General features: G+C 43.9%; 1 protein-coding gene across 8 annotated transcripts in view; it reads right to left on the bottom strand.

The window, feature by feature from the left end:
* Positions 1-25,807, bottom strand: part of pcdh19 (protocadherin 19) — a 106,378-nt gene that overhangs the window by 39,474 nt on the left and 41,097 nt on the right. For 4 of the 8 annotated variants that reach the window (XM_052512402.1, XM_052512419.1, XM_052512409.1 and 1 more), the window contains exons 3-4: positions 12,372-12,427; positions 9,632-9,816 (exon numbers count right to left, since the gene is read on the bottom strand). In XM_052512402.1, coding sequence (XP_052368362.1) covers positions 9,632-9,816; positions 12,372-12,427 — 241 coding nt within the window. Of the gene's footprint in view, positions 1-9,002; positions 9,447-9,631; positions 9,817-12,371; positions 12,428-25,807 lie in introns of those variants that run through there. The other 4 variants (XM_052512405.1, XM_052512412.1, XM_052512428.1 and 1 more) reach the window with 2 other exon arrangements.

The raw sequence follows: 25,807 nt of genomic DNA, 5'->3' as shown, positions 1-25,807 counted from the left end.
TTCAACAATGAGTTCCCTAGACCTGTCAGTATTCAATAATGAGTTCCCTAGACCTGTCAGTATTCAATAATGAGTTCCCTAGACCTGTCAGTATTCAATAATGAGTTCCCTAGACCTGTCAGTATTCAATAATGAGTTCCCTAGACCTGTCAGTATTCAACAATGAGTTCCCTAGACCTGTCAGTATTCAATAATGAGTTCCCTAGACCTGTCAGTATTCAACAATCAGTTCCCTAGACCTGTCAGTATTCAATAATGAGTTCCCTAGACCTGTCAGTATTCAATAATGAGTTCCCTAGACCTGTCAGTATTCAATAATGAGTTCCCTAGACCTGTCAGTATTCCATAATGAGTTCCCTAGACCTGTCAGTATTCCATAATGAGTTCCCTAGACCTGTCAGTATTCAATAATGAGTTCCCTAGACCTGTCAGTATTCAACAATGAGTTCCCTAGACCTGTCAGTATTCAATAATGAGTTCCCTAGACCTGTCAGCATTCAATAATGAGTTCAATAGACCTGTCAGTATTCAATAATGATTTCAATAGACCTGTCAGTATTCAATAATGAGTTCAATAGACCTGTCAGCATTCAATAATGAGTTCAATAGACCTGTCAGCATTCAATAATGAGTTCCCTAGACCTGTCAGTATTCAATAATGAGTTCCCTAGACCTGTCAGCGTTCAATAATGAGTTCAATAGACCTGTCAGTATTCAATAATGAGTTCCCTAGACCTGTCAGTATTCAATAATGAGTTCCCTAGACCTGTCAGTATTCAATAATGAGTTCCCTAGACCTGTCAGCGTTCAATAATGAGTTCAATAGACCTGTCAGTATTCAATAATGAGTTCCCTAGACCTGTCAGCATTCAATAATGAGTTCAATAGACCTGTCAGCATTCAATAATGAGTTCAATAGACCTGTCAGTATTCAATAATGAGTTCCCTAGACCTGTCAGTATTCAATAATGAGTTCCCTAGACCTGTCAGTATTCAATAATGAGTTCCCTAGACCTGTCAGTATTCAATAATGAGTTCCCTAGACCTGTCAGTATTCAATAATGAGTTCAATAGACCTGTCAGTATTCAATAATGAGTTCCCTAGACCTGTCAGTATTCAATAATGAGTTCCCTAGACCTGTCAGTATTTAACAATGAGTTCCCTAGACCTGTCAGTATTCAATAATGAGTTCCCTAGACCTGTCAGTATTCAACAATGAGTTCCCTAGACCTGTCAGTATTCAATAATGAGTTCCCTAGACCTGTCAGTGTTCAACAATGAGTTCCCTAGACCTGTCAGTATTCAATAATGAGTTCAATAGACCTGTCAGTGTTCAACAATGAGTTCCCTAGACCTGTCAGCATTCAATAATGAGTTCAATAGACCTGTCAGTATTCAATAATGAGTTCAATAGACCTGTCAACATTCAATAATGAGTTCCCTAGACCTGTCAGTGTTCAATAATGAGTTCCCTAGACCTGTCAGTATTCAATAATGAGTTCCCTAGACCTGTCAGTATTCAACAATGAGTTCCCTAGACCTGTCAGTATTCAATAATGAGTTCAATAGACCTGTCAGTATTCAATAATGAGTTCAATAGACCTGTCAGTATTCAATAATGAGTTCAATAGACCTGTCAGTATTCAATAATGAGTTCCCTAGACCTGTCAGTATTCAATAATGAGTTCCCTAGACCTGTCAGTATTCAATAATGAGTTCCCTAGACCTGTCAGCATTCAATAATGAGTTCAATAGACCTGTCAGTATTCAATAATGAGTTCCCTAGACCTGTCAGTATTCAATAATGAGTTCCCTAGACCTGTCAGTGTTCAATAATGAGTTCCCTAGACCTGTCAGTATTCAATAATGAGTTCCCTAGACCTGTCAGTATTCAATAATGAGTTCCCTAGACCTGTCAGTATTCAAAAATGAGTTCCCTAGACCTGTCAGCATTCAATAATGACTTCAATAGACCTGTCAGTATTCAATAATGAGTTCAATAGACCTGTCAGTATTCAATAATGAGTTCCCTAGACCTGTCAGTATTCAACAATGAGTTCCCTAGACCTGTCAGTATTCAATAATGAGTTCCCTAGACCTGTCGGTATTCAACAATGACTTTCCTAGACCTGTCAGTATTCAATAATGAGTTCAATAGACCTGTCAGTATTCAATAATGATTGCAATAGACCTGTCAGTATTCAATAATGAGTTCAATAGACCTGTCAGTATTCAATAATGAGTTCCCTAGACCTGTCAGTATTCAATAATGAGTTCCCTAGACCTGTCGGTATTCAATAATGAGTTCCCTAGACCTGTCAGTATTCAATAATGAGTTCCCTAGACCTGTCAGTATTCAACAATCAGTTCCCTAGACCTGTCAGTATTCAATAATGAGTTCCCTAGACCTGTCAGTATTCAATAATGAGTTCCCTAGACCTGTCAGTATTCAATAATGAGTTCCCTAGACCTGTCAGTATTCCATAATGAGTTCCCTAGACCTGTCAGTATTCCATAATGAGTTCCCTAGACCTGTCAGTATTCAATAATGAGTTCCCTAGACCTGTCAGTATTCAATAATGAGTTCCCTAGACCTGTCAGTATTCAATAATGAGTTCCCTAGACCTGTCAGTATTCAACAATGAGTTCCCTAGACCTGTCAGTATTCAATAATGAGTTCCCTAGACCTGTCAGCATTCAATAATGAGTTCAATAGACCTGTCAGTATTCAATAATGATTTCAATAGACCTGTCAGTATTCAATAATGAGTTCAATAGACCTGTCAGCATTCAATAATGAGTTCAATAGACCTGTCAGCATTCAATAATGAGTTCCCTAGACCTGTCAGTATTCAATAATGAGTTCCCTAGACCTGTCAGCGTTCAATAATGAGTTCAATAGACCTGTCAGTATTCAATAATGAGTTCCCTAGACCTGTCAGTATTCAATAATGAGTTCCCTAGACCTGTCAGTATTCAATAATGAGTTCCCTAGACCTGTCAGCGTTCAATAATGAGTTCAATAGACCTGTCAGTATTCAATAATGAGTTCCCTAGACCTGTCAGCATTCAATAATGAGTTCAATAGACCTGTCAGCATTCAATAATGAGTTCAATAGACCTGTCAGTATTCAATAATGAGTTCCCTAGACCTGTCAGTATTCAATAATGAGTTCCCTAGACCTGTCAGTATTCAATAATGAGTTCCCTAGACCTGTCAGTATTCAATAATGAGTTCCCTAGACCTGTCAGTATTCAATAATGAGTTCAATAGACCTGTCAGTATTCAATAATGAGTTCCCTAGACCTGTCAGTATTCAATAATGAGTTCCCTAGACCTGTCAGTATTTAACAATGAGTTCCCTAGACCTGTCAGTATTCAATAATGAGTTCCCTAGACCTGTCAGTATTCAACAAAGAGTTCCCTAGACCTGTCAGTATTCAATAATGAGTTCCCTAGACCTGTCAGTGTTCAACAATGAGTTCCCTAGACCTGTCAGTATTCAATAATGAGTTCAATAGACCTGTCAGTGTTCAACAATGAGTTCCCTAGACCTGTCAGCATTCAATAATGAGTTCAATAGACCTGTCAGTATTCAATAATGAGTTCAATAGACCTGTCAGCATTCAATAATGAGTTCCCTAGACCTGTCAGTATTCAATAATGAGTTCCCTAGACCTGTCAGTATTCAATAATGAGTTCCCTAGACCTGTCAGTATTCAACAATGAGTTCCCTAGACCTGTCAGTATTCAATAATGAGTTCAATAGACCTGTCAGTATTCAATAATGAGTTCAATAGACCTGTCAGTATTCAATAATGAGTTCAATAGACCTGTCAGTATTCAATAATGAGTTCCCTAGACCTGTCAGTATTCAATAATGAGTTCCTAGACCTGTCAGTATTCAATAATGAGTTCCCTAGACCTGTCAGCATTCAATAATGAGTTCAATAGACCTGTCAGTATTCAATAATGAGTTCCCTAGACCTGTCAGTATTCAATAATGAGTTCCCTAGACCTGTCAGTGTTCAATAATGAGTTCCCTAGACCTGTCAGTATTCAATAATGAGTTCCCTAGACCTGTCAGTATTCAATAATGAGTTCCCTAGACCTGTCAGTATTCAAAAATTAGTTCCCTAGACCTGTCAGCATTCAATAATGACTTCAATAGACCTGTCAGTATTCAATAATGAGTTCAATAGACCTGTCAGTATTCAATAATGAGTTCCCTAGACCTGTCAGTATTCAACAATGAGTTCCCTAGACCTGTCAGTATTCAATAATGAGTTCCCTAGACCTGTCAGTATTCAACAATGAGTTTCCTAGACCTGTCAGTATTCAATAATGAGTTCAATAGACCTGTCAGTATTCAATAATTATTTCAATAGACCTGTCAGTATTCAATAATGAGTTCAATAGACCTGTCAGTATTCAATAATGAGTTCCCTAGACCTGTCAGTATTCAATAATGAGTTCCCTAGACCTGTCAGTATTCAATAATGAGTTCCCTAGACCTGTCAGTATTCAATAATGAGTTCCCTAGACCTGTCAGTATTCAACAGTGAGTTCCCTAGACCTGTCAGTATTCAATAATGAGTTCCCTAGACCTGTCAGTATTCAATAATGAGTTCCCTAGACCTGTCAGTATTCAATAATGAGTTCCCTAGACCTGTCAGTATTCAAAAATGAGTTCCCTAGACCTGTCAGTATTCAACAATGAGTTCCCTAGACCTGTCAGTGTTCAATAATGAGTTCCCTAGACCTGTCAGTATTCAACAATGAGTTTCCTAGACCTGTCAGTATTCAATAATGAGTTCAATAGACCTGTCAGTATTCAATAATTATTTCAATAGACCTGTCAGTATTCAATAATGAGTTCAATAGACCTGTCAGTATTCAATAATGAGTTCCCTAGACCTGTCAGTATTCAATAATGAGTTCCCTAGACCTGTCAGTATTCAATAATGAGTTCCCTAGACCTGTCAGTATTCAATAATGAGTTCCCTAGACCTGTCAGTATTCAACAGTGAGTTCCCTAGACCTGTCAGTATTCAATAATGAGTTCCCTAGACCTGTCAGTATTCAATAATGAGTTCCCTAGACCTGTCAGTATTCAATAATGAGTTCCCTAGACCTGTCAGTATTCAATAATGAGTTCCCTAGACCTGTCAGTATTCAACAATGAGTTCCCTAGACCTGTCAGTATTCAATAATGAGTTCCCTAGACCTGTCAGTATTCAACAATCAGTTCCCTAGACCTGTCAGTATTCAATAATGAGTTCCCTAGACCTGTCAGTATTCAATAATGAGTTCCCTAGACCTGTCAGTATTCAATAATGAGTTCCCTAGACCTGTCAGTATTCCATAATGAGTTCCCTAGACCTGTCAGTATTCCATAATGAGTTCCCTAGACCTGTCAGTATTCAATAATGAGTTCCCTAGACCTGTCAGTATGTATCTTTTGGAGGCGCTGGCATTTTTGCGGAGAGGCTTGTGAAATAATGACGTCCAGCTAACCAATAGGTGTTGAACTCACTAATCATTGTTCATTACAGTTTGACACTGCAGAGGCAACAGTCCAACTGCAGCTAGCCTCCCCATGCAGGTAACATGCAGATACAGTACACACACACATACACACCTCAACACGTGCAGGCATGCCAACTCATTCACACGCAAGCACGCATGCACACACTCATACAGACTCACACACACTCCCTGCCCTGGCACTGATGAGCCTTGTCCAACCAACCAGCACCATGCTGGACTTCAACACTAGCCACTAAGCCAGATCCACTTCGATCCATATGCCTTATACAGCAGCATCCCCTACAGATGAAAACAGAAGTGGAAGAGACTAAACGTCTCTATTGCCCTCCTATCACAACATCATGCCACCTTTCTCCCCTACCCATAATGTTTTGGGGTGAAAGGCTGGCAAATTATCCCAGTAGAACAGCTGTGCATGAGGCCAAGTGATCCTGAGCTAACAACTTCCTAATTGGCTCTGCAGCCCATTCCCCACTATTGAGAAGGTCCTCTGTTGGGAAAAGGAAGCGGGGAAAAAAACCTGACTCCCTCATAAATAACTTCCTTACACATTTTTTCATTCACTTATTGGGCTCTCTTTCTGGAGTGAGGCTGAGAGAAGTGAGGAGGGAGCATGAAAAAGGAAAACTGAAAATGTGCACATGTAGCCAGAGATAGCAATGGTTTGAGAAAATGGAGGGAAAATCAGGTACACCGGCGGTTGCTAAGTGCCTACATTTGGACACCATCACACTTCGGCTAGAATTTCATTTCACCGTACATGTCCTATATTAATGATTTCCTGCATAGCAGAAGCCAATGACCAAGTATGTAGGCTAACTCTACAAATTCAAAGATAGACTGAAGTGAAGCATCCTGGGTAATATGCAAATATAGTTTTCCCTATTGACCAATGGAGTTGTTTGATTGTTTCAAGTTGCTAAGATGAAAGGCCTTGTCATCGAGACTGGACAAAGCATGGCAAATCTGTCCTCCTGTCTCCTCAGAAAATAAAATAATTGTTAACTAGAGTAGGAGGCAAGCCAGTCAAATGGCTGCTGTTCATTTAAGCAATAAGGCACGAGGCGGTGTGGTATATGGCCAATATACTACGGCTAAGGGCTGTTCTTAAGTGCGACGCAACGTGGGGTGCTTGGATACTACAGCCCTTAGCCGTAGTATATTGGCCATATACCACAAACCACAGAGGTGCCTTATTGCTTTTATAAACTGGTTACCAAAGTAATTAAAGCAGTAAAAATAAATGTTTCTTCATACCTGTGGTCTACAGTCTGATATACCATGGCAGTCAGCCAATCAGCATTCAGGGCTCGAACCACCCAGTTTAAAATTTCACTTCACACACTGACGCCCCTGCTCTGTGCTCTCCCAAGTCTGAGCACCTGTGTTTCCTTTGAGCTGGGTAAACACCCCCAGGTGCATACAGTACTAGCACACAGGTCTGTGCCAGTTTCTATCCACCTACTGCTCTCTCGCTCTCTCATTCTCCATCCTTTTTTGTTCTCTCTCTCTCTATCGCGGTCTATAGCCCTATCTTTCATTCACTCTCAATTAAATAAAATATAATTACATTTCCTCACAGGTCCGTGCCAGTTCTCACTACCTTTCTCTCACACACACACCCTCTCTTTCAATTCAATTTCAATTTAAGGGCTTTATTGGCATGGGGAACATATGTTTACATTGCCGAAGCAAATGAAATAGATAAGAAACAAAAGTGAAATAAACAATAAAAAATGAACAGTAAACATTACACTCACAAAAGTTTCAAAAGAGTAAAGACATTTCAAATGTCAGTGGTGTAATGAAGTGCAAATATAGTTTGTATTTACAATGGTGTTTGTTCTTCACTGGTTGTCCTTTTCTTGTGGCAACAGGTTACACATCCTGCTGCTGTGATTGCACACTGTGGTGTTTCACCCAATAGATATGGGAGTTTATCAAAATTGGATTTGTTTTTGAATTCTTTGTGGGTCTGTGGAACCTGAGAGAAATGTGTCTCTAATATGGTCATAGATTTGACAGGAGTTTAGGAAGTGCAGCTCAGATTACACCTCATTTTGTAGGCAGGGTGCACATAGCCTGTCTTCTCTTGAGAGCCAGGTCTGCCTACGGCGGCCTTTCTCAAAAGCAAGGCAGTATTCACTGAGTCTGTACATAGTCAAAGCTTTTCTTAAGTTTGGGCCAGTCACAGTGGTCAGGTATTCTGCCACTGTGTACTCACTATTTAGGGCCAAATAGTATTCTAGTTAGCTCTGTTTTTTTGTAAATTCTTTGTGTCAAGTAATTATCTTTTGGTTTTCTCATGATTTGGTTGTGTCTAATTGTGTTGCTGTCCTGGAGCTATGTGAGGTCTGTTTGTGTTTGTGAACAGAGTCCAAGGACCAACTTGCTTAGGGGTCTCTTCTCCAGGTTAATGTATCTGTAGCTGATGACTTTGTTATGGAAGTTTTGGTTAATCGCTTCCTTTTAGGTAGTCTTTAATAGTTGATTCTAAGATTTGTATTTGATCATGTATATGTTTTTGCTGTTTGTTCTATGTTATAGAGCCAAAAAAATTGAAGAAGTAGTTAATCCATACATCTCTGTTTACATCTCTGTTTTTTAATAGATAACTCTTCCTGTTGTTGTTAGATTCTATGGATTCTTCAATTACATTGAGTTGATTTCGACGTGCTTTTCCTTCGTTTTCCATAGTGTATTTCTGTATTGTTTTAGTAATTCACCATAGTGAAGGCATAGGCTCAGGTTTTCTGGGTCTCTATGTTTTTGGTTTGATAGGTTTCTCAATTTCTTTCTTAGGTTTTTGCATTCTTCACCAAACCATTTCTCTCTTTTTCCCCATCCATGTCCCTCCCTCTCACACTCAGTCCCTTTCTCGCTCTCCCTCAACCCCTCCATCTCCCTCTCTCTCACACTCTGTCCCTTTCTCGCTCTCCCTCTACCCCTCCATCTCCCTCCCTCTCATGCTCAGTCCCTTTCTCGTTCTCCCTCTACCCTCCATCTCCCTCCCTCTCACGCTCAGTCCCTTTCTCGTTCTCCCTCTACCCCTCCATCTCCCTCCCTCTCACGCTCAGTCCCTTTCTCGTTCTCCCTCTACCCCTCCATCTCCCTCCCTCTCACACTCATTCCCTCTCACCCCCCTTTCTCTATGACACTTCTTCACATAAGCTCCCCATCTCCACCACTCTAGAACCATGGAACCAGGAACCACTAACTGACTAGCAGTAGTGAAGAACGAACATGACCCCTTCTACTTCCCCTGCCAGGGATCCTGATGTGTCGTTAAACTGTGGAAGTCGGCAGAGAAACATCAACATTAATTCCTCCGCTAAATGATCCTGCTGAATAATGTATGAGAGAGGTTACAACGATATGTAGAGCCCCCCCACCTTCCACCTTTGTCAGCCTAATTGCTCTTGCTATCCGCCATTCAAGCGCCTCAGAAGTCTACCGCCGATGAATACTGCCAGACAGACATGGCTAGGCCTACTATCAGGCAATAATGTTACCGGAGCCTTGTATCAAAGGCTGCCCTGGCTGGGAGGGATCCCTCTACATTAGCACGGGGACTTCAAAGGAAAGTACTGAGGTATTCACACAGATCTGAGGGCCCTTGTCTGAAAGTGGGCATAATGCTCTGCTTGGTGTAAACACACAGATACACACTTAGAAATATAATTAATTCTACATTTTAATTTTACACTTTGGTCATTTAATAGACACTCTTATCCAGGGGGACTTACAGTCAGTGCATTCAACTAAGGTAGATAAACAACCACATATGACAGTCAAAGCCAGTAAAAGGTTCCTGGGAGAATGGCGTTGTGGTTGAAGTGTTCTGGTGGTTGTCAGACAACTTTGAACATGATCACTGCCAGTTGAATTCTTATTCTATGGACACACACACACACACACACACACAAAGGTCTCTCAGGCTTAAGTAGGAGTGGGCATAATGTACAGCTTAAAGGTGCTCTGGGTGGCAGTGTAAATCATAACACACAGTTACCGAGTGGGAATTCTTATTCTAACAATAAGGGATGAATGATGAGTAACACACACAGCTTTCCACACACCTTTTCTCCTACCTTGGTCGGGCAGCTGGCAGACGTTGGGGGGCACGGTCATATTGAGCACATCGTTGACAGCAGTGTCTATGTAGTGGCCTCTCTGGACGTCGTGCTCACTGTCCGTCTGGTCGCTCTCCTCGTGCCCGCTGTCCTTCAGACTATTGCCCTCCAGGTCCTTGAATGTCGATGTGCTACCGAGGGAAGGAGGGAGGGAGAGGAGGAGAGAATGTTGATTTCCTGTCACATCAACTTCAATCAGAAGCTCTCTCCTTTCTCCTTCAGCACCTCTCCCCCTCCATCTCTCTCTTTGTATAAAGAGAGATCTTTATAGATCTTGCTTTTCTTTCTTTGCTTTATTACATTTTTCTCAATCTTTTCCCCTTTTCACTCTTTCCTCCTTGACTGCTAAATGAATGTGTCTCTCTGCATCCTTCGCTCTCACACAGCTCTCGAGGCACTGGGAACGTTGACACAATTAGAGAGATGGTAGGCATCTTCAGGAGGACTCCTCTTAACTCTGGCCTCAGCTGTATAAAGGGCACAACTTCACAGCCGTCCACATTTTATTAGTGTAGGGAACAGAACCTTGCTACTCCTGCAGTAGTCGGAGGGTGGTGATTGTGATGTTGGTGGTGGAGGCACAGATAAACTCTGTTGGGGCTTTTTGGGATTAAGAGGCCATTTTTTTACTGTGCTAATAGCGGAGCAGAGAGGCTGCAGGCTGTTTCTAAAAGGGACAGCGTGGGGGCCGATGCACTGACTTCAAGGGCATCGCTAGTGTGAACCGTTGTGACTTTAAAGACCCGCTCTGGGTATTGACTGAGGTTTTTATCATTTAAATTGATAAGATTATTACATACCCATTGATTCATTAAGAATATCACTTGTAAATGAGAGAAGAGAAGAAAAGAGAAGGAAAGAGAAGGCCCATCCCTCAGCTTTATAGCAAACCAAGTGTCATAGCTGCCGTTGTGTTGTTTTTCAAAAAAAGGAGTGGGCCTTTAAAATGGGATGCAATCAATCACTCTCTACTGTTCAATCAAAGGGGTATAGAAAATGCTATGCGCACATACAGTATGTGCACAGATTGCATCTGTCTTGTTTGGGGCTTACAGCCAATAGAGGCAGGGGAGAAAGGCCATCAGCAGCAGTATAGTACATGCATGAATTCCATTCATTTGATTGCCAGCCCATTGGAACAAATTGTGAGAGGCAAACAAGACTCGTATTGAGGGAGGGGGTGAATGTATACTTGTACATGTAGCAGAGTGAGAGAGGAAAGAGAAGAGAAGGAAAGAGAAGAAAAGGAAAGAGAAGAGAAGGAAAGAGAAGAGAAGGAAAGAGAAGAGAATGAAAGAGAAGAGAAGGAAATGAAAGAGAAGAGAAGGAAAGACAAGAGAAGTAAATAGAAGAGAAGTAAATAGAGGAGAAGGAAAGATAAGTAAATAGAAGAGAAGGAAATAGAGGAGAAGGGAAGAGAAGAGAAGGAAATAGAAGAGAAGGAACGAGGAGAGAAGCAAAGGGAAGGAAAGAGAAGAGAAGGAAGTAGAAGAGAAGGGAAGGGGAGAGAAGGAAATAGAAGAGAAGGAAATAGAAGAGAAGGAACGAGGAGAGAAGCAAAGAGAAGGAAAGCGAAGAGAAGAGAAGGAAGTAGAAGAGAAGGGAAGGGAAGAGAAGGACATAGAATGAAAGAGAAGGAAAGAGAAGAGAATGAAATAGAAGAGAAGGAAAGAGAAGAGAATGAAATAGAAGAGAAGGGAAGAGAAGAGAGAAGGAAAGAAAAGGGAAGAGAAAAGAGAAAATAAATAGTAGCAGTTCCCTTCTTTCCTGTGAGAAGCCTGCCTGGGAAAAGGAGAGAGAGAGTGCAGTGGTGGTAATGATGGCTCTACATCTCTCTGATGTTATCAGTGTTATGGCATCTGTCCCAGACCACAGGCCCACATGCTCCTAGGGGGGATAACTTTGTAGTGTGCTGCAGAGGCGCCTCTCAGGCGCTTTGTTTACATAAACACAGGGAATCTCAAATGGGGATGGGCTCAAACAAAGGGAAGTTGGAATGTCCCATAGCTGCAGGTAGAAAGGGGGAATTATAGTCCTGCCCCCCGAATCGCTGCAGGCCGTTATTAGGGTTGTCTACACTACCACCCTCAGAACCACTAACTCCCCTAATATCCTGCTTCAGGTGGACTCAGGAATGCACTATTACTAATACCTCACAAAGACAACACTTGTGCTCAGCTCAATGTTCTCAAAATGGCAGACAAATTAACTTCATTATTGGTACTTTCGTAACAGCATTGAGCTGATATATTTTTATACACTGAGATCTAACTGTCCTGCGAACCTCTCGCAGTATTGAAATCACTTTCCTGGCAAAAATGTTATTTGATTTCTTTCATCTTATTTATTGTGATGTGTAAGTTGTTTTAAGAGCCGCGATTTAGCAGGAGTTTTTCATAATTGCTTAATGTGCAAGATGGATAATTGTTTTTTAATGGGAATGGGTAGAATTATTCATGATGTGAAGATAGAGAGTCATAAAGGTGACCTAACAGAACAGGGAGGGAACATTTTAGAGTTTAATTCCAAATTATATTCTTGATTCTGTCAATTTGTATCGAATACACAGAACAAACACTGATTTTAACAACATGCGCACTCATGCATTTGCAGCCAAAACCATCAGACAATTATGGATCACAATGATTGATAGCGAAAATCATAAAATTGTCTAATCGAGAAGTACCTTTTGATAAGGTGTGCTCGGCTGTTTACGTAGCTGGAGTCGATATAGTTCTCCGTCTATAACAGAAGATTGGGGGAGGAGGGGGAAGAGGAGAAAGAGGGGGGAAGAGGGGGGAGGGAAAAACACAGAAGAGATGCATTTAATTACGTAGGGAACCAAATAATGTTACACCGGTAATTGCCTTTCAATATACATTTTATTTTACACAAAGGGCTGGTGAGCGAGCCTCTGCTTTCAAAGGCAGAAACCATTCTCTTTCATAGCACACCCAGGGAGACAGGGAGAGAGAAAGGCAGACTAGGAGCTGAGAGAGCTGAGGAAAGTGCTGCAGTGAGCAGGGCCTCTCCTCCCTCCCACCCTGCTTCCATCCTCTCCCTCCCTCCGTCAGACCACAGTCTTCAAAATGGGATCATTAGGGAGGACAGTGCATCACGCAGAGAGATAGAGCGAGAGAGAGGAGGAAGAGAAGTTTCCCTTTTTTCTCCTCTCTAGATCTCTCTCTTTCTCCTCAACCAATTTTGAGCAGATTGGAATCTATAAATATTAAATAAATAAAAGTGTGGAAAGAAGAAATTAAGAGCGTACCAGGGGGAATCTTAACTTTCGGCAATAGCAGATAAAAATCCAGCACGGAAGAATCTGCATATGATGGATCTCTGACCCACATAGTTCCAAGGCATCATGCGTTTAACTTTTTAACTTCACACATATTTATAGAAAGAGGTTGAGGGAGAGGGGAGCTCTGACAGCGGAGAGAGAGGACGTTGAGGCATCCCCTTGTGTCTGCTGAGAATCTACTCAGTAAAAGGAGTCCAGCATTCAACATAAAAAATCAAATCCCCCAACATTTATAGAGGACTGTTGTAGTGAGTTAGAGAGGAGAGTACTGACAGGGGAGAGAGGGGACATTGAACAGGTAGTCTTTTGTGCTTGGCCAACATCCACTCACATCCAGATAACATGTCAAGGGGGTATCAAAGGCACTCTCAAAGGACATCCCCAGGAGGCCCATAAAAAACTCCATGACCTGACCCTTTCAACAGACTTTGATAATATGCAATTGTTTTCCTGTGGGAAGAGGGAGAAATTCCTCTCATGGACTCATTACATCCCAGATAAAGGGATAGAGAGACCGAGTCAATGGCTCCCAACCGGTGAGGAAGTGTTACTTCTCAAACATCCTGAAAAAAAGAGTCACCCCTAGATGAACGAGGTTAATGCAGGCGGTGGAGCGAACTCACTGATTATCAATTGAGGGACACTTCTTGCCGGCTCGGCCCTGCTGTTCACGGGAGCAGGAAGCCGTGTGCAACGGTGAGGCAGTGAGGCAGCAACGCAGGGTGACCAAACAGATTTGGATTAAAAATGGCACTTGAGTTTTGCTTTCACCTTGTTAGACGGTGAAACATAATCCCCACCCTCTCCAGTTGAACCTGTGTAGGTTGAGGCAGAAACCACAGAAGAGAGAGGCTTTTGATGGTCTTTATTGAGACATCGTGACTGACTTAAAAACACCCCATCAAACATGTCCCCACCCTTCATTAGAAAGCAAAGAGAGAGAGGGGGGTGTAATGTTACCTGTGGGAAATAGCACCCTGTGACCCAAAATGTTTTTTATTTTTTTTATTTAACTAGGCAAGTCAGTTAAGAACAAATTCTTATTTACAATGACAACCTAGGAACAGTGGGTTAGCTGCCTTGTTCAGGGGCAGAGCAACAGATGTTTACATTGTCATCTCGGGGATTCGATCTAGCAACCTTCCGGTTACTGGCCCAACGCTCTAACCACTAGGCCACCTGCCGCCCCAAAATAGCACCCTGTGACCCTGTTGTGGTCTTTGAAACAATGGAACAGCTTGTTAATGCTAGGTAAATGCATGTGTCTGTGTTTGTTTTACTCTTTACTAACCCTGGAATTATCTCCCTGAGCTTCAAATACAAACACAATACAAGCATTAACATAAATATCATAAAGGTATCAGCGCTAGCATTGTTCTTAGAGGAACTCCCATGCTTTAACAAAGTACTGTATTTTAGTTCACAGAAGTGTGAAGTAAGTAAGTAGCCTTGTCTTGTGTGAGCCAGAACAGCTCATAGGCCAGGAGCCTATCTCCTGTTTCTGTTGCATGAGTCAGCTGGATGTACAAGTAAACCCCCTGAACAGGACACTAGTCTATCACAAGGCCTTACCCCCAATCTATCTCCTTGATGCTGAATGCCAAACAGAGACACATCAGGTCCCATTTTTATCGTGTTTGGTATGACTCATTCAGGGATTGAACTCGCAACCTTACAATCTCAGGGCAGAGGCCACTAATTGCAGACCGCAAATTACGGGTATTTTCTTATATAGGCATTTCTTGATATCACATTACATCCATTGATGCTCACCATTTGTCTGTGGACTTTTCTTTCGCGTAGGGCACAACAGTTGTAGAGAACTGTAGCATTGTAGCTAAGCCTAACCCTAACCCTTTGCCTAACCTTAACCTCATTCTGTTAACATGCCACGCTAATTTGTAATCCTAACCTGCTATGTAACCAGATCATCTGTGTCGAGAAACAATCAGTCTCATAACACCAGAACCAGCCAATGGCAGGTATCAATGAGTGTTTCCTGATATCAGGCAACACCCTCATAAAGTAACACCCCAAATTGTGGTCTGCAATTACACCAGTTGGTGTAATTAAGTTGGTGGCATCTTAATTGGGGAGAACAGGCTCATAGTAATGACTGGAGTGTAAACGCGGGCCACAATTTAGGGTGTTTCTTTATGTTGGGTTCCAGGTAAAACCCTTTCCACAGAGGGTTCTACATGCAACCAAAAAGGGTTGTACCTGGAAACAAAAAGGGTTCCACCTGGAACCAAATAGGGTTCTCCTACAGGGACAGCTGAAGAACACTTTTGGAACCATTTTTTCTAAGAATGTACAACAGGTCTATTTAATTCATTAGTTAGTTCATTAGTTAGTTCATTAGTTAATTAGAAAAGAAGTGGAGGGCACTCAACCAATGTGAGTAAAGGTGCAACCATTACATTTGATAGGGCACAATGCTCGCTCACCATACATGTTTTATTTATTTAAACAACTATTAAAAGCTTAGGTCATTTAAAAATTATCTGAAAACTAAGCATCTCAATAAATAACACAAAGATATGTCAAATCAGGTACTGACAAATTCCAGTCTGAAGTTATGCTTTGAAATAATTTCCCAGGTGTTTTTTGTCACACTCCCTTCTTAACGAGTCCTTGTGTATCAGAGATGGAAACAGAAGAGGCACATACGTGTTTCTGGGAGTCGTAGCTTTCAGGAATGGGGTCATACTATTTAGCTTAAACCATTCAAATTCTAGAGCCACATTCATATGAAGACAAAATGATCAACATGCCACATAGGTGCAAGAAACCTTGAGGAACCACACTATAGACAACCAAAATAGTGCTCCTCAATTTGGAACTGAAATTTTGATTTTGGCAGGGATTTTTTTGCAGACTTTAATTCATTTTCATAATTCAACCACCAGTCTAAATTAGTAAACGGGTCGGTTCTGGCCCGCAGGCCGCCAGTTGAATAGCCCTGGTGTACTACAATGGTTAATTGTACACCAATGTAAGCCACAGTTATTATTGTGGGTTAAATGTCTTGTTTATTCCACCGCCTCTGTCTAGTGACTAGGCCTGCCAAAATACCTTCAATCACAGGCCAAATAAGGCCATTGTTTGTCGTCTCACCTCCACGCTGGCTAATTACCTCTGCAGCGAGATAATATTGTAATTAGCGAAGACGGCAGGGCAGGCGGCCTCCTGATTGAGATTTGAGAGATGACGATGCATCTGGACGCACTGAAGGTTAGCGGTTAGCTGCGGCGGGCCGCTTTTTCCCCTCCGTCTAATTAAACTTTAACTCATTGTTATCAAGGAGATAATTAGTAAAAAGCCATTTTAATTAACATTTTATTAGCTGCCCCTAATTCAGAGCGCACCATGGCGTGTTTGCTCGACAAGCAGTGGATAGAGAACAAAACTCCTTTGTTCCTGTCCGGCTTGACTCCATTAATATCAAACGTAATTGGGTGTCTGCAATTATTTTTGCTAGTCTTACCGAGGTTGGACTTGTATGCACTGTATGTAGATATATAAATATATATCATATCATGTGTTTTTTTGGTGTAGCGCGCCACCTGTGCTCCCCTTCGGTCCCAGTGAGCACTCATTAAAATGTCTTGATCTCCATCTAGCCCGGGCATTCAATGAGAAGCTAATGAACATGTATGGTGGGAGTAACAAGGGGAAAACTTTATTAAAGAGATACACATTTCCTGATGAATCTTACTCTGGATCGAGCCCTGTAATTGGTTTGGAATAGCAAACACGGCATTGAATGTAGTCCAGACAGGAGTGATGGAGCGTAGTCCCGAGAGGGGTGGTGGAGGGTAGTCTCGAGAGGAGTGGTGGAGTGTAGTCCCGAGAGGGGTGGTGGAGCGTAGTCCCGAGAGGGGTGGTGGAGTGTAGTCCCGAGAGGGGTGGTGGAGCGTAGTCCCGAGAGGAGTGGTGGACGGTAGTCCCGAGAGGGGTGGTGGAGGGTAGTCCCGAGAGGGGTGGTGGAGTGTAGTCCCGAGAGGGGTGGTGGAGCGTAGTCCCGAGAGGGGTGGTGGAGGGTAGTCCCGAGAGGGGTGGTGGAGTGTAGTCCCGAGAGGAGTGGTGGAGTGTAGTCCCGAGAGGGGTGGTGGAGCGTAGTCCCGAGAGGAGAGGTGGACGGTAGTCCCGAGAGGGGTGGTGGAGCGTAGTCCCGAGAGGGGTGGTGGAGGGTAGTCCCGAGAGGGGTGGGGGAGGGTAGTCCCGAGAGGGGTGGTGGAGGGTAGTCCCGAGAGGGGTGGGGGAGGGTAGTCCCGAGAGGGGTGGGGGAGGGTAGTCCCGAGAGGGGTGGTGGAGGGTAGTCCCGAGAGGGGTGGGGGAGGGTAGTCCCGAGAGGGGTGGTGGAGGGTAGTCCCGAGAGGGGTGGGGGAGGGTAGTCCCGAGAGGGGTGGTGGACGGTAGTCCCGAGAGGAGTGGTGGAGCATAGTCCCGAGAGGGGTGGTGGAGGGTAGTCCCGAGAGGGGTGGGGGAGGGTAGTCCCGAGAGGGGTGGTGGAGGGTAGTCCCGAGAGGGGTGGGGGAGGGTAGTCCCGAGAGGGGTGGTGGACAGTAGTCCCGAGAGGAGTGGTGGAGCATAGTCCCGAGAGGGGTGGTGGAGGGTAGTCCCGAGAGGGGTGGGGGAGGGTAGTCCCGAGAGGGGTGGTGGAGGGTAGTCCCGAGAGGGGTGGTGGAGGGTAGTCCCGAGAGGGGTGGGGGAGGGTAGTCCCGAGAGGGGTGGGGGACGGTAGTCCCGAGAGGGGTGGTGGAGGGTAGTCCCGAGAGGGGTGGGGGAGGGTAGTCCCTAGAGGGGTGGTGGAGCGTAGTCCCGAGAGGGGTGGTGGAGGGTAGTCCCGAGAGGGGTGGTGGAGCGTAGTCCCGAGAGGGGTGGGGGAGGGTAGTCCCGAGAAGGGTGGTGGAGGGTAGTCCCGAGAGGGGTGGGGGAGGGTAGTCCCGAGAGGGGTGGTGGAGCGTAGTCCCGAGAGGGGTGGTGGAGGGTAGTCCCGAGAGGGGTGGTGGAGGGTAGTCCCGAGAGGGGTGGGGGAGGGTAGTCCCGAGAGGGGTGGGGGAGGGTAGTCCCGAGAGGGGTGGGGGAGGGTAGTCCCGAGAGGGGTGGGGGAGGGTAGTCCCGAGAGGGGTGGTGGACGGTATTCCCGAGAGGGGTAGTGGAGGGTAGTCCCGAGAGGGGTGGTGGACGGTATTCCCGAGAGGGGTGGTGGAGGGTAGTCCCGAGAGGAGTGGTGGAGCGTAGTCCCGAGAGGGGTGGTGGAGTGTAGTCCCGAGAGGGGTGGGGGAGGGTAGTCCCTAGAGGAGCGGTGGAGGGTAGTCCTGAGAGGAGTGGTGGAGGGAGGGATGATACTTAGGCTCTATGGTGGTTTAGTTATCTACACACTGGGCTACGTCATAAAGACTGCATTTCCCAAAATGCACTGCTTAGTGTTCACCACAAGTCAAGTCATCGTAACCCCTTAAAAGAGTGTTATTCCATTTTTTTTATTGTTATTATTATTTGTATGGGACAATATACACATGTTTGTGAGAAAGATAATTTTAAAAAATACCATTTTATTGAGTAAATATATTTATTGGTTTCTTTTCATTTTGATTAAAGATGAAACTGCAATGAATTTAAGGTTATTTGTTGACGTAAATATAGACATGTCCTGATTTTAAGGTTGTCATTAGATTTGGGATGAAAATGTAAATAATAATGTGGTCCCCAGAAATTCTGGTGGAATAAATGCGGTCCCCAGAAATGAGTTATTCTAGGTCTTCTGCCCTCAAAATGATTTGATCTGTCAGTCAACTGTACACTAAAACAGCTTACATGGACCCGTGCTCCCCCAAGGGACTCTATTCATCAGAACAATCAGTGGCAATAAAGTGAGTGCATCCCCACTGGCACAGATGTCAGTTCAACGTCTATGTTTTATTTACATTTGGTTGAGTTGTCAACTAATATGAATTCAACATGAAATCAATAAAACATTTATTGAGGTTGAAAGTTACATGATGAACTTCCTTTTCTTTGATTCCTTTTTGCAAATGCAATCAGTTTCCCACATTGATTCAATATCAACGCATGGAATTTTGTTGAAATGACATGGAAAAAATGTTGATTCAGTGGGTTTCCTCTATTATCACATAGGCAAACACAAAACAGAAAGGTGCACAACCTTGCCTAGTGCATTGATAAGGAGGCACTCTGGAGAGGGTCGCTCTGAGGGTGAAAACGGACAGATACATTAGCAGGGTGGCTTCCTGTAAAGAAATGTACCGTCCGCCCCCGTCCACCTCTACCTACTGTAGATGACCGCCTTTCAAAATCCAGAGGAGAACATGTCAATATTTCTTGCTCTGAGGTTGAGTTTCAGGCCGATGGAGGATGAGGAGAGGCCCGCTTAACTACCGCGAGGCCACCGCAAATGATACTTAATCAGGTTGGATAATGTGTTGTTGTGATCTGAGTGGCCCCAGTTTGACGACCGGAGTTACTCTATCCCCGTAATTATTGTCCTGTTTCGTCTGGAGAAGAGGAGGACAGGAGGTTTACAGCGTTTTGGGGAGTTAAACAAAAGGGGGACAATTTTCTGTTGCCGTGTGACTGATAGGTGGTGTCATAGTGAAAGGGGAGATGGAGGGAGGGAATGAGGGAGGAGGGAGATAGGTGACACTTTACCCCCAAGGAGTCTTCTCTATCTCCTAGCCCTCGAGCTCCAGCCCTAAAGGCCTCCACATTTCTCCTCTCTTCCTCCCTCGATTCCTCCCGTGAAGGGGGCACTAGTGGGATCCTCCTCTGTGGCGCTCTTACTCCCGCAGCAGAGAGAGGAAAAGCAATCTCCCCGCTTAGTAGCTGCCGTGAGATTTGATTTGTCTTCCTTCCCAGTGTGACAATTGGTTCCGTAGTACGAATGCAAGTGTATTCATTGTATATGGGGGTGAGAGAGAGAGAGAGAGAGAGAGAGAGAGAGAGAGAGAGAGAGAGAGAGAGAGAGAGAGAGAGAGAGAGAGAGAGAGAGAGAGAGAGAGAGAGAGAGAGAGAGAGAGAGAGAGAGAGAGAGAGAGAGAGAGGGGGTAAAGACGGGTTGGGAGCAGACTAACACCAGGCCAGTTCAGAAGGTGTCAGGAAAAAAGAGATAACAGATGAAAGAAATCTTGTCACACCACCTCCCCAGCTATTTCTGTTTTTATTTATTTTTTTATCACTGCCGAGTCCCGATACATCAACCAATGCAATTAGCATTTACACAAGGGAGGGATGCAAAAAAAAGTGGACTAATTGAAGCACCACACTTTCGCCGCAAATTATTAATTATTGTGCCGTGTCCTTGTTTTCGGCGCTGTAGATAAAATGGCCATTAGTTTGCCATTTAATTCCTTTCAGAAGAGCGAAACCCTTAACTCAAATGACTAAAACCTTGCTGGGACTTGGTTGCAATGGGGAGTTGAGTGAGTGGTGATAAATAAAAATGTGGCAGTGAGGTCTGGAAAGAGGAGCGCTCCATGTCTGTCATGGATGCAGGCCTCTAATCCTGTCAAGTTGTTGTGCAGACACACTCGGCCGAGGCTGTATCACTTTAGTGAGTCACACAGCCTCTGGCTGCACCATTCCTTCTACACTACATCTATAAATAAGAAAATAGTCCACAACATCATCAACGTAGAAAAAACATGAACTTCCTCAATTAAAACGGATTGATGGCGTTCCATCAGGCTTATTTTCACGCCTGATTTGGTCCTTCACACTCTCGGTCTGCAGTCTCAGTGTTGACTCATCTTATAGCAGGGCTTACTCATAGGGTCCCTTGAGTCCCGGGAAGGACATTTTGTTTATATCCTCTTCCGCAGGAAGGGGACAGCTAGTAGTGTGTGTGTGTGTGTGTGTGTGTGTGTGTGTGTGTGTGTGTGTGTGTGTGTGTGTGTGTGTGTGTGTGTGTGTGTGTGTGTGTGTGTGTGTGTGTGTGTGTGTGTGTGTGTGTGTGTGTGTGTGTGTGTGTGTGTGTGTGTGTGTGTGTGCGTGTGTGTGTGTGTGTTTGTGTGCGTATGGTTATGGTTGTGCAGCCTCTCATCCTACACCCTGCTCTTGCACATTCTGATCGTGAAAAGAAATACTCACCCTTAAGCCTCTCACACTCTCTCTGTCACGCAAGTCTCTCTCTCTCTTCCCCTCTCCAAAAAACGCTGCTCTGACAAACTCTGATTTGCATGCCTGTTTTGCCGCCCCCGCCACCACTGCTACTGCTGACGCCACAACAGACCTGCTACTGTAGAACCCCTAACCAGCTCAGATTTGCTCTGTGTGGCACTACCCATGATAACACACCAGACCACCATAGCACCTGGTAGGAGTAGGAGTTATGCAGTGTTTACCAACGAGAGAGGGTGGAAACGCTCATCTAGATTGTATGGGTTGCTAATATCCCGCCTTTACCACACACACACACACGGACACACACTTATAGAATTTCCTATTGATGCTGTACCATTTTCTAGGCTATAGATTTCCCTCTTCCGTCAGAGAACCCCGGCCCCCTCAGGGAAGCTCAACAGGGGGGAAAGAGCGCCTGAGGCACCACACCCATGGAACTAGTGGATGAGACTACACATTCTCTTTCTGAAGTCTGCCATATGATGAATACAAGGGTTAGAGTTGTTACCATTTAATGTCAACCAGCAAACTGAAATTACGGCCGATCTATGGTGACAAGAGGGCACGTCTGACAAATAACCTGCCACGTCCTCCACATCATTTCACTTCATCACCTGTCAATTCAGCCCCCAAAATCAAATTGCTCCAATTGGGAATCAATCTTATTATGAAAGTGAGCGAGGAGGGAATGTAGTAATGGCTTTCTGAAAGCTGAGCTAAGAAATGCAGTTTCCCAGTTCTTTGTGTCAGCAGGCTCTGTGGTAGTGCTACTATGTTCACACAGAGAGACTGTGTCCCAAACTGTACTATATTCCCTATATAGTGCACTACTTTTGACCATGGCCCATAGGGCTCTTGTCATAAGTAATTCACTATGTAGGGAATAGGGTGCCATTTGGGGCACAACCACAGAAAAGCATTGGCAGACTAAGAGTGAATCAAACACAGGACTGACCTTGACCACGTGTTGTGGTGTCTTCGGCATTGTTTTGACCCAACTATACAACCGGTCTACCAAGGGAGGAAGCACAATGAAACAGATATGTCAACACAATACTCCTACTTCCTGGTTCAAGTCTTTCTCTATTTCAGACCTTTCTCTCTGCCTTCCTGTGTGACACAGAATATTGTTTGAAAACAATCGCCAACTGTTCATTCTAATAAATTGAGGAAAAGAAAAGATGAGGGGGTGTGGATACATCTGTGGTGAGTGAGAGAGAGAGAGAGAGAGAGAGAGAGAGAGAGAGAGAGAGAGAGAGACAGAGAGACAGAGAGACAGAGAGAGAGAGAGAGGCTTGCCCTTTGATCCTGTGATAGTGTAAAGCCTCAATAGCCATCCCAGGCTATAACATCCCAGTCAGGCCTGTATAAGCTTGGTCTCCTTCGGCTCCATTTGTGTGCAAGTGAGTGGAGATGTGATTAATTATACATACATTAATAGCAAAAGTATGAATAATTCATGAGGTCGTCAAACGTCAAAGCTACTTTCCCTCCCTTTCAGCGTGATGAAAAGATTTTTAATAATAGACCCCCGTCCAGAAGTCTGTTGCTGCATTCCAGAGGACAGGGCTGAGAGTGTTTGTTTCAGCCTGATCTTGTTGTTGTCTTACTAGAGAGAAGCATTGTTCTAGCCCACCGCAACCAGTCAGAGAGAGTTGGAGAGGAGTGGAATAGCACCTGTGTTGTGCTTTGTCCGTGTATCTGCCTTTGTGGTAAAATGCAAATGAGACGAAGACAATGTATCCACTGAGTAGCAGGTTACCAGTGTAACATCACGTTCAGTAGAGTCATGCCATTCACATAGAGAGCAGGGAGGATGGGGAACCGTGGTTACATTTGAGACTTGTGTGTGTCAAGTGTGTTAAGAAAATAAGTGTGTGTGCGTGTTTGTGTGTGTGTGTGTGTGTGTGTGTATGTTTGTGTGTCAGCGTGTGCCTTTTTTAAAGCTATCTATTATGCCCGTCTGTCTTGAGCGAAATCCTGAAGGAATGGGTCGAAATTAAGATTTGGGGTTTTACATACTAAAAAGGGGAAGGAGAAAAAACTTGGCTATCACGTACTAGCTTTTTCAAAGGGATGAATCAGCTTGCTTTTCTCTTAAGCCTGTGGAACCTAATCAAACTCAAATAGAGGGAACTTCCCCTGAGGCAGTCCCAGGGGATTTCCCTTCATTTGGAAGTCAGGACAGAAAAAATAAGGAAAAATCTAAATAAAATCACACTCTCATCCCAAAACCTGTCATCTGAGACAGGTGGACAGGTACATCGGAATTCCCTGAACAGGCCCTGGAATTCCAGAAATACCTGGAATTAGAAGAATGGTGGAAGTTGGAACGTTTAATCGGAATGTGTAATCCACGCAGATTTACCAAATGTCCAGTTCTTTCGGCGATAGGTATGAAACTGGTGTTGCTACCAGCCATTTTAGCTTTCCAAGTGAATTAACCTAGCGAGGATTTCGAAGGACTTCTTCTCAATTGTGGCCTCTATCTGTTCACCAATGTAACAGGGGAGAGGGGAGACTCATTTAATGTACTCATAATTCCCACCGCTTTTACTGAATGTTCCTTCCCTTTCACTAAATCCAAATCTCAAATAGGAGCAACTCTGCAGCATCTCGCCCACATTCTTAGCTAATAATCCTACATACTTAAGAGTGGCACTGGTAGTAGGCTGAACTTTAATGAGTAGGCTGTGCTCATTTACACTTTAATACAAATATACAGTATAGTAGGATATATTGTAGGATACAGTATCACTGAGTACAGTATATAAATATGATTCACAGTACAGCTGTGTGCCGCAGGATGGCGAACGACCCAAACCTTGAATTATTGTACGTAATTAAATGATTGAATAAACATTTTCCTATGACATAACATTTGACATCTCCGGGTCCTAGCGGGTGTACAGAGAGCTATCAATCCAGGACAGTGCACCACAGTGACCACATGACACAAGGGGCTATGTTTTCTCCAAAAATATCTGATGTACCTCAAGGGGATATGTTTCCCCCCAACATATCTGATGTACCTCAAGAGGCTATGTTTTCCACCAAAATATCTAGCAGGCAGACGGATGCCGTGTTGGGTTGTCGTTTCATATTCCATAATAAAGGTCTCTCACTCTCACTCTCTCTGGTCCCCGTCTTTATCAGAATGACAAGGCATCTTTCCAGACATTTTTGTTGGATGAAGATTTGCGGCAGCTCATTACAGACTAGGATGCTCGGCGAGCGGATGCACTCTGAGATGGATTGAGTGGGTCGTGTTATTGACATGCTTTAATCTGACACTGAATAAGGAATGAGTCACACAAACACACTAGTCACACACACACACACACACACACACACACACACACACACACACACACACACACACACACACACACACACACACACACACACACACACACACACACACACACACACACACACACACACACACACACACACACACACACTGCCTCCAGACAAGGCAGAGAGAGCCACTCTGGCAAATAGGGGAGGCAGCGGCCGACTGGGATACAGGTGGAACTTCATCAGTGCTCATTAATCCTGCTTGCCCTGAATACTCACTCAAACAAGTCATGTTTACACACTGGGCTTGGGATGGCCATTGTGGCGAGACGGGTGGTGGGGGTGGACACTAGCCAGGGCGTGTGCAGGGGTTAAGAGGCTCATACACACATACATACACACACACACACACACACACACACACACATACACAGACGTGTAAACCTATACAGTGGGGCAAAAAAGTATTTAGTCAGCCACCAATTGTGCAAGTTCTCCCACTTAAAAAGATGAGAGAGGCCTGTAATTTCCATCATATGTCCACTTCAACTATGACAGACAAAATGAGAAAAAAAAATCCAGAAAATCACATTGTAGGATTTTTAATGAATTTATTTGCAAATTATGGTGGAAAATAAGTATTTGGTCACCTACAAACAAGCAAGATTTCTGGCTCTCACAGACCTGTAACTTCTTCTTTAAGAGGCTCCTCTGTTCTCCACTCGTTACCTGTATTAATGGCACCTGTTTGAACTTGTTATCAGTATAAAAGACACCTGTCCACAACCTCAGTCACACTCCAAACTCCACTATGGCCAAGAGCAAAGAGCTGTCAAAGGACACCAGAAACAAAATTATAGACCTGCACCAGGCTGGGAAGACTGAATCTGCAATAGGTAAGCAGCTTGGTTTGAAGAAATCAACTGTGAGAGCAATTATTAGGAAATGGAAGACATACAAGACCGCTGATAGTCTCCCTTGATCTGGGGCTCCACGCAAGATCTCACCCCGTTGAGTCAAAATGATCACAAGAACAGTGAGCAAAAATCCCAGAACCACATGGGGGGACCTAGTGAATGACCTGCAGAGAGCTGGGACCAAAGTAACAAAGCCTACCATCAGTAACAGACTACGTCGCCAGGGACTCAAATCCTGCAGTGCCAGGCGTGTCCCCCTGCTTAAGCCAGTACATGTCCAGGCCCGTCTGAAGTTTGCTAGAGAGCATTTGGATGATCCAGAAGATTGGGAGAATGTCATATGGTCAGATGAAACCAAAATATAACTTTTTGGTAAAAACTCAATTCGTCGTGTTTGGAGGACCAAGAATGCTGAGTTGCATCCAAAGAACACCATACCTACTGTGAAGCATGGGG

This window comes from Oncorhynchus keta, chromosome 4, assembly GCF_023373465.1.
Source record: "Oncorhynchus keta strain PuntledgeMale-10-30-2019 chromosome 4, Oket_V2, whole genome shotgun sequence".
Taxonomy (NCBI): Eukaryota; Metazoa; Chordata; class Actinopteri; order Salmoniformes; family Salmonidae; genus Oncorhynchus; species Oncorhynchus keta.
Note: the sequence above shows the minus strand (reverse complement) of the source record. Positions and strands in the feature narration are given on the sequence as shown.